This window comes from Thamnophis sirtalis, unplaced genomic scaffold (genome assembly GCF_051295495.1).
Source record: "Thamnophis sirtalis isolate CommonGarterSnake01/CBP01778 unplaced genomic scaffold, rThaSir2_p1.2 scaffold_1, whole genome shotgun sequence".
Classification (NCBI taxonomy): domain Eukaryota; kingdom Metazoa; phylum Chordata; class Lepidosauria; order Squamata; family Natricidae; genus Thamnophis; species Thamnophis sirtalis.
The window spans coordinates 71,542,426-71,556,371 of NW_028261381.1; the positions used below are offsets into that span (position 1 = coordinate 71,542,426).

The window sequence follows — 13,946 nt, forward strand, 5'->3', positions numbered from 1 at the left end:
ATTATTATTATTTAAGCCAGGAAGAATCTTAAACCAGAATGGAAACAAATAACTAGAGTAAGTAATTTAGTCACAAATTTTAAGGTATAAAAGAAATCTCAAGAATGGAGTCTCACACCTCATTATTTTGCCGTTTCATAACTCCTATAATTTACAAGCAAGTTTCAGAGATTGCTATATCTAAAAAAATGTCTTGTGGTAATATAGAAATATTATAATAGGGTGGCAATATGATTAAATTGATGATATAGAATGGCAATATGATTAAATTGAAATGTGATAGGATTTGAAAACCTGAATGTATCAAGAGAGAAGGTTTGGCAAGAAATAATGTACAGCAGGTTTTATGCCAGAAGTGAAACTGCTGTCTGCTTTAATACAAAGATTAAGTGCAGGAAAGATATTAATTGTATTTGCCTTTTTCTGAAGAAAATAACCTTGGCTTCTACTTTCATCTGGAAAGAAGCCTCTGATGTACAGCTAAATTGCATTTACACAAATAGTAATCACATTTATAGACAATCACTAAGGATCCCAAAGGATTTGTAACAGTCAATGCAAAACCAAAATGTTTAACCAAGAATTTGCTGAGTAAGCTATAATTTACTGAGTGATACACAATGTCAGGTTGAGTTTGCACATCACACTAAACTAGAAATGCTAAGTTTACTTTATATATGAAATCAGGGACATATTTAGGTTATTTGTGCATTTTGTTTGGTGCAATAAGATGCATTCTTGTTCAGAGCATTTGCCTCCCTTCTGTTCTAAATTCCCTTCATAATTAATGATGTTCTTTTAATGTTCCTAAAATACTTGTTTATTTCTTAATTCACAAACAGTAAAACTACATTGAGGATGGGTAAATGAATGAAAGGAATCTGTGAAATACTAACAACTCCTGGATACTTTCTCTTTCCTTGAACATCCTCTTGGGTAGAGATTGGAATGTCAGTCCATTAACAAGCTCAACTTCAATGTACCTCAATAAATCCTGGTAAAGAAAAGGGTATTAGGAGGGGCTCTGGAAAGAGATGTGAAATTTTCTATAAATTAAGTGTTTGTTCTGCTTAACATCAGGTAAAGAGATAAAGAAAAGCAGGCTGGGGGAGCAAGGGGCACAGTGTGGCTATATGTTGCAGATGCTGGGAAATATTCTTCCTTAGGAAGAACTGGAAATAGGAATAAAGAGATCTGCCAGAGGGAAGAGATTATATTTGCCTTGTGTTATAAAATGTTGCTCTTCCTGTCCAATAATCTCTGGTTGTTTAATACCAAAACCAATGAGAAAAGTAGGCCCAAAGCTATGGTGGGTGCATTGAGCTTTCATGAATATTTCTAGCATGTCGGACTCTTGTGGAATGTTAATGGAATTCAATTGAAGTTGGAGCGAGTAATCCCCTGATGTCAGCTTTGCTGGCTGAGGAACTCTGGGAGTTGAAGTCCACAGGTCTTAAAGTTGCCAAGGTTGGAGGCCACTGGTCTAGGGGACCAGATGACCTTAACAGGGTGCTGTTATGTTGGAAGGGGGTGAAAGTTAGAGAAGATAAGATCCCTTATAAAATGATGTGCTGTTAGTGTATGTCACCAGAGAAACTAGCTGGACTGTTCACCTGTTGGAAATGTGAACAAGATGAAGGCACATATTATCATATTTGGTGGGCATGTAAAAAAGCTAGAAATTTTTAGATGCAAAATACTCAAACTGTTTCAAAGTTCACAAAGTTGGAAAGATTCAGCATTACCTACAATGGAGGAACGGCTGGTGAAGATGATGGAACTTGCTGAGGTGGATACATTTACTTCTTTGATCAGAGGAAAGGCAACACGGTATCTACATTTACTGCTGACTGGAAAACCGTTCTCATGGATTTATTGAATTATCATGGATTTATGGTTTGGGTGATTTGACAGGATAGATTATAGAAAGAAGAGAGTTATGAGGAGTAAAGTCCAAATCTATAATTGTACTTGTAACTGCAGTAAAAAAGATTGGAAGTTTAAAAAACAGACAAGTGTCTTCTACCTTCAAGTGATGATGAGTTTGTCCAGAGAGAGTGATCTCCCATCTTTTGCCAACTACATGGCAAAACCCTAAGTTTATTATGGGAATGTTTTCTCAACTCTCTTCTGTACTAAAGCCCTTCATATGCAATCAGCAAGTCCAAAGTTCTAAAATAGATATTTCAGTCGTAATTGCATTATTTTTCTTAGTAGCCTGGGATTAATTACAGTCTTGTATAAGATCCACTTTCTAAACTAGACAATCCTGGGATCCTCCTTTAATTTTCATCCATTAATTCCCTCATAAACCATCTGCCTGTCCACCAATATGCAAGCAAAATAAATTCCAGCTAAATCTGCATCACTATCTTAGTTTCATAAGAGGAAATACCACCTCATCTTGCTTTATGTTGCTTCTCTGTTAAGGGAATTCCGACTTTTTGAAGCCTTACTTTATTTTCTCTCACTCAAGAATTCTGTATATACATAACCTGATTTTCCAGAAGTGCAGTATTTTCCCTCCATGTATGGCTTAACTGCTCTTTAGCTACCCAAACATGCAGAGTTGCAACAAATCTCTTCATTTCATAAGCAAATGTATGTTGGCTGCTAAAAGGGATACCTAAATTCTTGTTTATTAACTTGTGCTCATTTACATTCACTGGTAAACCATAATGTGAATTCAGCAATTCTGACCTTTGATTGCCTGCAATTCTGAATGGAAGTGTCCCTGGCTCAAATTGCTATTAAATTGTCATATTCTCTTTTTGTTAGTGGTTACCAAGCTGGGTTAAAACTCTTTGCATTTTTATTAACAAGTGTAGGGAATTAATGTTCCCCTTTGCAAAAGGCATGCTAAATATCTGTTCATCCTAAATTTCCCAAGAGTGATAATGCTTATGCCTTCCAGCAAAACCAGCTACAGAAGTTTAGCAAAAGCTGAGTAGAGGCATGAAATTAGTAGCCATACTAAGTTTAGTCAGTATGGGGCACTTGTGTGAGTAGGTAAACAAGTCCAAAGCCTGCTGGGATAGAGGCCTGACATTTCAACATCTACAGCTTCTCAAGCAGTTGTGACAGTGGCTGATGCACTGGGATGCTTTAACAGTTAAGACTGCTCATGAACACAAAACAGAATGAATGAGTGACATTTCCTGGTGGCAGCAGATAATAAACTAGAAAGGCGAAGAAGCAGAAACTGATTCTTGCAATTTTTACATTGCTAGGCAACCAATATTTGTAGTTATTGGGGGAGGGGGGAGTTGATGCTATTGGCCTTATTGAAAGCCTGTTTGAGGCCTACCAAAAGTTAAACATAGCTGGAGAATCCTTTTGTGACTATATAGCTCACACCCCTTTACAACAAGAGGGAAGAGGCAGAGGTTAGCTTATAGCTTTGTAGAGATCAGATTGAGATTCCCATTATCATTTATCCTCAGTTATGTTGGTGGGGTTGATGTTCAACAGTATCTGGGAGAACAGTGTTTTCCATCCTTACTGAAAAGAAAAGAGAAAAGTAACCTGACATATATGAAAACTAAACAAAATTAGGTCCTCTAATCTTGTGAAGATCACAGCTGTGAGGAGATATAGGGAAAAAAGGAGATAGGTTGCTGGAAGGCATTGGTGGTTGGCTGGGCCTACAAGGCTGTCTTGCACCAACAAGTTGCTATGATTCAGCCATTGTGTTCTTTGCAGTGAAATATTCTAATAATGTTGAAAGCATCTCAGCGCTTGATTTGTGCAAGTTTATACACAGCTATCATCTAAACACAACCTATCTGTTTCATATTTTTGCTGTCCAAAAATAATTTTCTCAGGAAGCTGCTCTGTTTCTGCTGTTTTGTCTCTACTCATTACCCAAACTGATGTAGATAGCTAACAGATAACAGTCCAGGACTCTGTTAATTTCCCCAGGCTTTACTAAAACAATCAGAATTTTTGCAACCATGGGATTTTCTACAGAATAGATCCGCAGTATACATGTTGGCCCAGTTGGTTCTTTCCTCACAATTGGCACTTATCTGTTGCATCCTATGTGAAACCAGATTGTTGTCAGAAATAATCTAGATATTTAGCCTAGCCCAACCTGAGATGAAACCTTTAGATGCCCCATTCATTGCAAGGAAGGGATAGGCTATAACCGCAGAGTAATTTTTGAGATTTTTTCAGAATCTGTTTAAAAAAAAATTGCCATTTAACTATGGAATGGCAGAAGTATTGGCACAGTTCTGAATCTGATTAGAATTTATTTGAAAATGGGCAGAATAGTCTTGGATCTGTGTTGTTTTATTTATCCATTTAAAAAAGAAAACAGTTGATTGCTTAGTGCAGTTTCCAAGAAAAAAATTGTACCAGGTTGATTGATAAACTGCTTTTTTAACATTGAGTTTCCCGTTTATTTCAACTGTACTTTAATTAAGGGAACTTGCTGGCTCACTGGAACAGTAGTTTAAAAAAGGGTTTGAGGAGACATGAAATAGCTTGCATGTACATTTAATACCAAAATCAAATGAATGAGTGACCTTGGTTGCACTCCAGGATTCAGTAAATAAGAGGCCTTGCATTATCTAGAGTTGCTGTGGATCCAGCAAAGAAAACATTGCTTTGAGGTTAGTAATAGGGCTAAATGGCTTTGCTCAGCCATAGGCTAGCTGGCCTTGGGAAAGTCATTCTGTGCCAGGGGACTTGGGAAAGCAAATGGGACAGGTTAACACCTTCCCAACTGGTAAATTCTTTCTATGTAAGTTTCAAGACACTGGCTGAATTTGGGATAATTCAAAAATAACTTCAAGACATGTCAGGACATCATTAGACTGGTGTCTGCCCTCTGCAATTTGGCTTTGTAGTTAAAAATCTTCCTCTGAGATTAGTTTTAACTACCTACTTGTAAAAGTGAAAATGTGACCTAAACCTAGTTGTTGTAAAGATTAAAGATCTAAGAATTGTGAAGCATTCTGCACTCAAAGTTAATGGTGATGATGATAATTATAACTTGAAAACAACACAGGGATAATATACTACAACTTTTACCTAATTCTGGATGTATTGTGCTTAAAAACCTTGTTTATTTCCATGGAGAAAATTTGTTATATGTGATTTTAAATCTCAGGTTGGTGAAATATGTTCATTCTCTACTTGTGACTTTGTTTTGTATCAACACAGAAAAAATTTGGATGAACATTTCCGTGTGGTCAAAGTTTAAACTGCTGTTTTTAAAGTTACCGGTTTTATATATGTGTATGTTACTATGGATGCAATCCAACTTCCTTTTTCTTTTTTTCCCCTCTATATTTTCTGATTTGTTTTAGTTTTAGCTTTTTTCTCCTTTTGATATCATAAGCAATAAATATTCTCATAAAAAGCTGATTACTTAAATCCCAAAGGTCTGGTATGTATAAGGGAGCCATTCCCATCTTGCTGAATAATGCCTTCTGCAAAGATATTGTCTCATTCCTCTGTCTCCTGATTGATTGCTTTGCAGGCATTTTCTGGAATCTGTCTTCAAGTGATAACCTCAAGGACCGCCTTGCCCGAGACACTTTGGAGCAGCTCACAAACCTGATCTTGACCCCTCTCTCCTCCTCAAGGAATGTGGCTATTAGCCAGCAAAATGCCTCTGAATCAGAAATTTTCTACAATGCCACTGGCTTCCTCAGGTACTTTAACTATACGAGAATTATAGGATCTGAAAGAAGTAGGAAAATCCCGATCAATAATAGTAGGCATTGTTGTTATAACCTTTTTGTAAGATTGGTAGGGATAAAAAGAGAAATGCAAGCATTACTGGATCTCACTCAGCAAATCTAGTTCACAACTAAAGTAGAAGTAGTGAACACCATTATTTTCATAGGTTTATCAGGCAATTGTGTGCACTCTATATTGTATGGATAGAAGAGAATATTTGTCTTATCTATATGGTATGCTTCCACTAAATATATATGGGAGAGTTGTTCATCCATAGCATTCCTCATTTATGCTATTTTAGTCAGTGTCATCAATCTGAAACATAGCAAAGATTAGAATAAGGACGATGCCAACACAACCAGCACATTATGTTTCTAACAGAAGAGGATCAAATTGAATCAGTACTTGAAGTGAGAGTAATTCATTTATGATAAGTATCTATATATGGCTGCTGGAACATTATGTTGGATTGCAAGATACTACAAGTGCAATTCTTACTATGAAAATACCCACCCACCCCCAAATATAAATCAAAATTTGCTGCCACTTGACTTTGTCAAGATTGTGGCTGAATTATATGACCTAATTTTTGCTGGTTTGAATGTCTATAATTGGTCGTGCTTGGTAGAGTCAATGAAAATAAGAATTCTGCAACAAGTTGCTGATTCCTAGTTCAGATAATACTCTAGATTCGTATTTTACTGCTTGGTGGAGGGGGTACAGTTTTTCTGAAAAATGATCCCTGAGATATTGTATTTCTTTTCTAAGAATAAGAGGATAAAGACTTGAGTTTGAAGAGGGCGCATTGAAGGAATATTCTAGTAATGATACCCCTTCTGGTTTCTCCTGTAGGAATCTTAGCTCTGCTAGCCAGCAGACTCGGCAAAAAATGCGTGAATGCCATGGATTGGTAGATTCCATGGTCAGTTACATAAATAGTTCATTGGAAGTGGGAAAATCGGAGGATAAGGTGAGATCTTTCGTTTTATTCTAAATCCGGCTTGAGTCAAGTGGGGAAATGCACTTTTTCCAAGACAGAATTTGCTGACAATTTCCTGTGGTTATTCTTTCACATATAGTTCTCCATTACTGTAAATATTTAACTGGGTTGTCCTTCACAGTCCATCCAACATATTTTACTTAGGTTTAACCTGTCATTTCATTATTTACCTAAATAAATTGCTGAATGAAACATTTACTATTTATAGGCTACTAGTTTAGTAAAGAGAAATTGTAGAAGATTGATACTTTCTAGACATACATTTTTAAGGCAAGCATTGAAAAGAAACCAAAGGTGTGACAGTAAGTGTTATACATAATGCACAAGAACACCAACTTTCATAAATTTAGCATTAAGATGAAGATTTTGGTTAGCGTGGGCACCTGCCAGATGCATCTCTTAAAAAAATAACACTTCCATTTACACTTTCTTTTTAGATATAATCTTAAAAAATGAAGTACTTTATATTACTGCAAGTACAGTAGTTAGAATATCAGATCAAGGCTGAGGAAATGTGGGTTGGAATTCGTCTTCAGCCACGAAATGCATTAGGTAATCTTAGCCTGTCAATAATTTTCCAACTGCCCTACTTTACAAAACGATTGTGACAATAAAATGGTGAAATAAGAGAGCCAGTGGCTGTGTTTGTAAAACACACTTAACTTTGTTCCTGATTATGTTATTGGTTTGCAAAGTACATTGAAGGATAAAGCTAGCCTTTGTTCACACAATACTCTAAGACACTCAGAGCTAACCAGAATTAAAGTTAATCAAGTTTAGCTTGGCCTGAAACTGTAGCTGCTACGTTTGTAGTTGAGTATGTTGTATGAATACAGCCAGTGAAATACATCTGATGCTCCATGTGCAAAGAGGATATCAGAGTAATAATTTAAAGTATATCATATTAGGAATTGTCTAATAGTCTAATGATCTGGTTCTTCAAGTAAAGTTCAATGCTTGATTGTCACTTGGAATAGAGATATATCCAGGAACGTATTCTTCAGCCTAACAGATTCTTGGCAAAAATACAATATGGATGGCTTCTGGCACCAAAACAACCTGAATCTGTCAAAAGCTGATGAAGATTCTTGTTATAAGATGCCTCAAGCAAACATTTGAAAGGCAAATGATGCATCATTAAACAAATATGTATGTTTGATACAAAAATATTGTAAAATACTCTGTTTGGAGCGCTCTATATTATTGCCTAAGGGATCTTCTAGCAAGAATCAAATATATAAAATACACTATTAGCACCTGAACATCAATTTAACCCAATTTAATCTATGCCAGTTACTATTAAAAATTAAGAAAATAGAAAAATTGCAATAAATAATATACTATAAAAAGGTTTGTTTTGGGGTAGATGTTGTTTTTCTAAAAAAAATGGATTTTGTCCTCACAGAGTGTTGAGAATGCAGTCTGTGTCCTGCGCAACCTCTCCTACCGACTTTATGATGAAATTCCTCCTTCCTCGCTCCAGCGGCTAGAAGGGTATAAGAGGAGCGATGGAGCTAATATGACAAGTGAACTAGTAGGCTGCTTCAGCCCACAAAGCAGGAAGGCCCGAGAGGTGAGACTGTGAAAAATGCCATTATGGGAGAGAACTGAGCTTGTTCTGGGCAGCCCTTATTTCATGGGATGAAAAGTAACTGAGAAAGAAAGGAAAGAAGCAAGCCCCTGCACGAGAGGAATCCAAAGCTTGACTAAGAAGACTAAACTCTGAGCACATCAGGATTCAATCCCAGCCCCTATAGTCAAGAACAGGTCTCAGTCCCACATCTAGAGTCTTCGCTAACATATAGCTCTGGACAGAATAGATTTTCTCCTCAGCTAAATAACAGCATTGAATCCCCAACATCAATGGGGAGGTATTCTAGATCAGTTGGTCCTATCCCTGTTCACATTTAAACCCCAACAATTCTTCTGGAATAGAAATTATCTTTGGTAGTTGCGATATCCAGAGTGTTGTCAGTTCCTCTGAGTAATATGCCTCAATTGGAGGGAATTAATGCTAAAGTATAAGAAAGGCATAGAGTTGTTATGGGAGGAATAATATCCCCAAAGAACAGTAATTGGGTCAAAATGATTAGAAATAAGATGTGGGAGAATAGGCTCCTTGGGAATGGATTGAGCAATAATAAAGCCTTATTGAACTGGGTAAGCTGTAAAGGAGACAACAAGATTGTATCTAGGACAAAAGTTCATACAGCCTCAAGAATGGTCATTAAATACTCTCTTACTCTTCTCCTTAGCTCCACATGAACTCTGATATGGTGACTTTCACAGAGGTTTCTAAGGATCCTAAAGGATTGGAGTGGCTCTGGAACCCTCAGATTGTAGGGGTGTACAACAGACTGCTACAGCGATGTGAACTGAATAAGCACACCACAGAGGCAGCCTCTGGAGCGCTTCAGAATATCACAGCAGGAGACCGGCGGGTAAGGCTGACTCCAGAAATACCAGCCTGAATCTTCTGAAGATTTTAAAATAAAGCAGTGCGTATTAAGGAGAGGAGGAAGTTAAGACGTGAACTTGATGCTTTGTAGGAAGCGTGAGTTAGATATGGAAGATGAACTCTCTGATGGTTCCCTTATTTATTTATTTTTATGATGGTTACATTCAAAGAGCAGTGTAGCAAAATGAAGTAGGCCTGCTCAAACAATGCAACACATTTGTTGCCAAAGCCACCAATAACTTTTCCCCATTTTTTTTTCTTGTGCCCTGAAGGAAAAAGGCTCTGAGGTTTTCCCCATGGTTCAGCCAGTAATACTTATCAATACTCCCAAAGCTCCAGATTTTTAAAATAACATATAGAGAAGATATCTCTGAAGAATGCTTGTTCTGCCTACTTTGCAGTTGCTTGAGCTTGAACAGTGATTGCATTGAAAACTTGCCCATCTTGTTACGGAGGGTGAGAAAAGGGGAAAACCAATAAAGTTGATTGCAGGAAGGAAAGGAGTGACAAGGCTTCCATTGTCTGCCTAAAGCCAAACATGATTAAGGCAGTTATTAATGGTCCAGAAAGCACTGGGAATAAAGGATAGGTAAAGAATAAACTGAGTAATCTCTTGCAACAATCAGATATTTCATGTGTGTGCGCGCATGTGAAAGTTTTATATTTTTTCTAGAGCACCTTATAGTAGAAGAATCAGTCGGATATTATTTCTCCACTGTGCCTAGAACATTAGTACTGACTCGGCAGGTGAATCATCATTTGCTAACTCATTCTTCTTTTTGTCCACTGTAGTGGGCAGGTGTCCTCAGTAGGGTGGCTTTGGAGCAAGAGAGGATCCTGAACCCTGTACTGGACAGAGTCCGCACAGCTGACCATCACCAGCTTCGTTCTCTGACGGGATTGATTCGCAACCTGTCCCGGAACGCACGCAACAAGGATGAAATGTGTGAGTTATTCCTGTAGGAAAACACAGCAGGGCCTTGACAAAAAGAGTTCCCTTTAAATGCTTTACTTATATCATCCACAGTGAGATTTTAGACAAAGTACATTTTGTCTATATACTATTTGCTAACCATTTTTGTTTTGGATTGGCAGCAACCAAAGTGGTGAGTCATTTGATTGAGAAACTTCCTGGAAGCTCCGGAGATAAGTGGCCCCCAATAGAGGTAGTCATCAACATCATTGCAGTGCTGAACAACTTGGTTGTGGAGAGCTCCATTGCTGCACGTGACATTGTCTACTTTGATGGCCTGCGCAAACTCTTCTACATCAAGAGAAAAAGGGACAGGTATGCAGGAATGGCCAGCAGTTTCCATCCATACTCCATACAGACTTCATCCTTAGAGCAGCATTTTACTTAATTTCTGGACTCTGCTGCAGAAAACTTCCTTATGCCCCTTGTTTCAGCATCACAAGAGTGGGATGTTTACTAGATTCACTTAATGTTCAGAAGTAGAACCAATTTGGTATGGGAGTTAAGGCATCAAGAGTTCTGGTCCCGCTTTAGGTAGAAAGTCAACCTGATGACCTTGGGCCAGTCATTCTCTCTCAGCCCTAGGAAGCAGGCAATGGGAATCCTAAAAACTGTGATCTTGCAAAGAAAACTGCAGAGACTTGTCCAGGCAATCACCTGGAGTCAGCACTCACTCAAAGGCACATACACACAATCCTCAAAAGGTGCAGTCCCTTGCAAAAGGCAAGTTCCCATACATAAATCAAGGGCTGGAGGAAGGAAGAAAATGGGCAAGAAAGCAAGCCTGTCAGACCTCAAAAGATTTTCAGTTTACTTTTAGTAAACAGTCCATCTAAATCAGGGGTCCCCAACCTTTTTGACCTCAGGAACCACTAAATTCATAATTTTAAATCCCGCGGACCACTAATATGACCTTCCTAATGATCGGCTGGGTGGGTATGGCTAGGTGGTCATGTGACTGGGTGGGCATGGCCAACTTGATGTCTCTCATGTCGAGGGGCGCATCGCTGGCCTCTACTCACCCCTCCCCTCCCAGCACTCCTCACCTGCCCATCTAGGATCCTTAGGGCCCCAACAGGAAGCAATTGTTGGAGCTAAGTAGCCACCATGAGAAAGAGGTGGCAAAACAGCTGGCTCAGTTCAAATTGGATCTGACCGAGAAGGAGGCTTAGCAGAAGCACCTCACTGAAGACTACGAACATAGGCTTTCCAAGCAGAGGAAAGACCTGCAGGAATGCAAGGCCAGGTACCAGCTTCTGGAGGCTCAGTGGGCTGAGATGATCAGCCAGTTCTAGGCCATAGTGCAGTCCCACTGGACTAAGGCCCTCCAGCTCTTTGCCACCAGTGGCGCTTCCCTCCAGCCTTCGCCCAAAGCCCCACACCAGGAGGCTGAAGCAGACCCCAAGTCGGAATTTCTGCCCCTCTCAGACCCACACAAAAAATCCCCGAAGGGGGAGATTCTCTGCAGCAACACAACTGTTCATTGCACGTATCTGGGCCAGGGGCCATAGTTTGAGGACCCCTGATTTAGTGCAGTATAAAAAATGCAAGTAATTTTTCTGTGGACCACCAGTTGATAACTGCTGATCTAACTGATTTATTTCCAACACTTGAGAGTTTTTTCTACCCTAATCTGACTTTGTTAGCTCCTTTGTTTCCTACTATGACATCCAAACTGATCCATGCCATTTATCTCACAGGCCTTACCTTAAAAGCCTGGTGGGTGAAAAATCTGAAACACTCATTTTGAAAATGCCCCTCTCCAAAGGGCTCTTGTTGAATGGGCACCAGCTGCCTACAGAAGACCAAAATGCCTATGTAGACAGGCCATCCTAGAAGAACAGTTGGCATTTCTGAGTGTGCAACTAAGGCTACTCAGTATTGCATTACAGGAACACAGAAAGCTTTGGCTGCCTCTGTCTCTCCTTCAGCCTCAAAACCTCTTAAAAGTAGGAGCAGTTTCCCTGGCTTTGCAGAAGTGTAGATCTGTTCCTATAGGGATGCTGCTGAATAAATATTGGAGATCAAAGGGACATAATCCAGGTAATGGGAGGATAAGAGTCCAGCACAGATGAACGTGAATATCTCAACTTAACATCCATTAGTATTTCATGGAGAAGGAATGGATATATTTGAATCCCAGTGAGCACTAGTAAAATATTACAGATTTCTCTTCTTTCTCTAGCTTGGACAATGAAAAAGCCTCCAGAGCTGCTTCCAGCCTCTTATCTAACATGTGGCAATACAACAAGCTCCATCGGGACTATAAAGCGGTTTGTGTTTTTTTCCCTCTCTCTATTCTCTCTTCCAGAGTGAGCTCATAGCACCTAGGTCTCTAGCATAGAACCCATAGGTGATACCCTTGGTGTCTGTGGGGCTTAGATAGGTTAGCATTTGATGGATCATCACCGACCTGATTTGTGCTTGTGACAGTCTTTTTTTATGTTTTACAGAAGGGCTTTCGGAAAGAACATTTCCTTAGCCTGTAAAGAAAAGGACCTACAGAAAATGGACTCTCCAGCCCCAACTGTTCTCCGTGAATCTTGTTAATAAAGCACCACTAAGGACTGTGACCCTACGTCATTGAAACCCCTTTTTGCAATCCCCTCCTTTTTAAAGAACCGATGTCTTAACAGTTTTATTTTTTGCATTTAAAAGTCTACATAAAGCTCAGATTACTCTGCCTTGGCCATCTTACACCATGAAAGTATCCCATGACTGAAAATGCAGATCGATGTCCATGCAAATTCTGAAGCCTCCTATCAACATTGCCAAAGCCACGTCCTGACTTCCCATAGAGCTGGGATTCTTTTTAGAATGTATGGATGTTGATGTCACAGCAGAAATTCCAGGCTGCTAAGGATAGTGGAGAAGTTCTACCCGGGGTCATTGTATCAAGGGTGCTTCTATTTGCTTTCATGTTTATTGCTTTCTTTTATCCCCCTCTCCCCGGAACTCCCTTAAAACTTTCGCTGGCTATTGCGTATATTTTTCCTACCTCTGTATATTCTGGAAATAATTTGCTTGCATTTAATTTCAAAAGGACTGGCTTATATGAGTTTGAGATATATATTTTAACCGTATGTATAAACCTATTTGTAAGATTTTAGGAAAGTCTAATTATTGGGAACCAAGGAATAAACGTAGGCTTTTAAAGTTGTATTAACCAATGCACAAGAGGAAAGAGTGCTTTGGAGTATAAATTTATGGTGGAGTTTGGTGATGGATTTTCTCATTTTTATTTGAAAGCAGTAATGAGTCTGAAGACATAATTTTCTGGAGCTATTAAATACAGCATAATCTACTTCAGGTCTTGTGGGTTACAAAACCTATAAATGGGGAAAGAAATTATGGAAAGGAAGCGCTTGCTCTAAGGAACTACTTAAGCTGGGTATCAGTCTCCCTGTGATTTGTACAGAATTTTACTTTTGCCTCTATTCGAATAGCATTGCCTTGGTGAAATTAAAGTGCCTGAGACTGTCCCACTGAACTGTTTTAGCAGCAATAAACTCATAAACTTCAGATCAACATGTATTCGCAGTGCACTTCGTTGGGCTAAAGAACATTTCTACGCTACATTCATTAGCACTTTTCGTGTCCCATGGCATTGATCCTCATCCTGCTAAATGAAAGGTTCTGTTGAATACTCAGTCCTCGCCTGATGCATGGTGACACTGACGGAAGAGGGCATCCTAGCAACTAGATAGTTTCAGTGGCCTGGTGAAGATGGTTTGGTGGGGCAGTCTGCCCAGGGTGCAGTCAATAAGGGGGTGCATTGTCTGGTGACTTAGGGATGCAGATTCTATATGGAGGGTTGGTGGTGA

General features: G+C 39.1%; 1 protein-coding gene across 1 annotated transcript in view; it reads left to right on the top strand.

Moving 5' to 3' along the window:
• Window positions 1-13,650, top strand: part of PKP3 (plakophilin 3) — a 77,271-nt gene extending 63,621 nt beyond the window's left edge. The window contains exons 7-14 of the mRNA XM_014067043.2: window positions 5,489-5,663; window positions 6,544-6,661; window positions 8,097-8,264; window positions 8,947-9,132; window positions 9,942-10,095; window positions 10,245-10,437; window positions 12,308-12,395; window positions 12,576-13,650. Coding sequence (XP_013922518.2) covers window positions 5,489-5,663; window positions 6,544-6,661; window positions 8,097-8,264; window positions 8,947-9,132; window positions 9,942-10,095; window positions 10,245-10,437; window positions 12,308-12,395; window positions 12,576-12,611 — 1,118 coding nt within the window. The 3' untranslated portion in view covers window positions 12,612-13,650. The remainder of the gene's footprint in view (window positions 1-5,488; window positions 5,664-6,543; window positions 6,662-8,096; window positions 8,265-8,946; window positions 9,133-9,941; window positions 10,096-10,244; window positions 10,438-12,307; window positions 12,396-12,575) is intronic.
• Window positions 13,651-13,946: the final 296 nt, after the last annotated feature.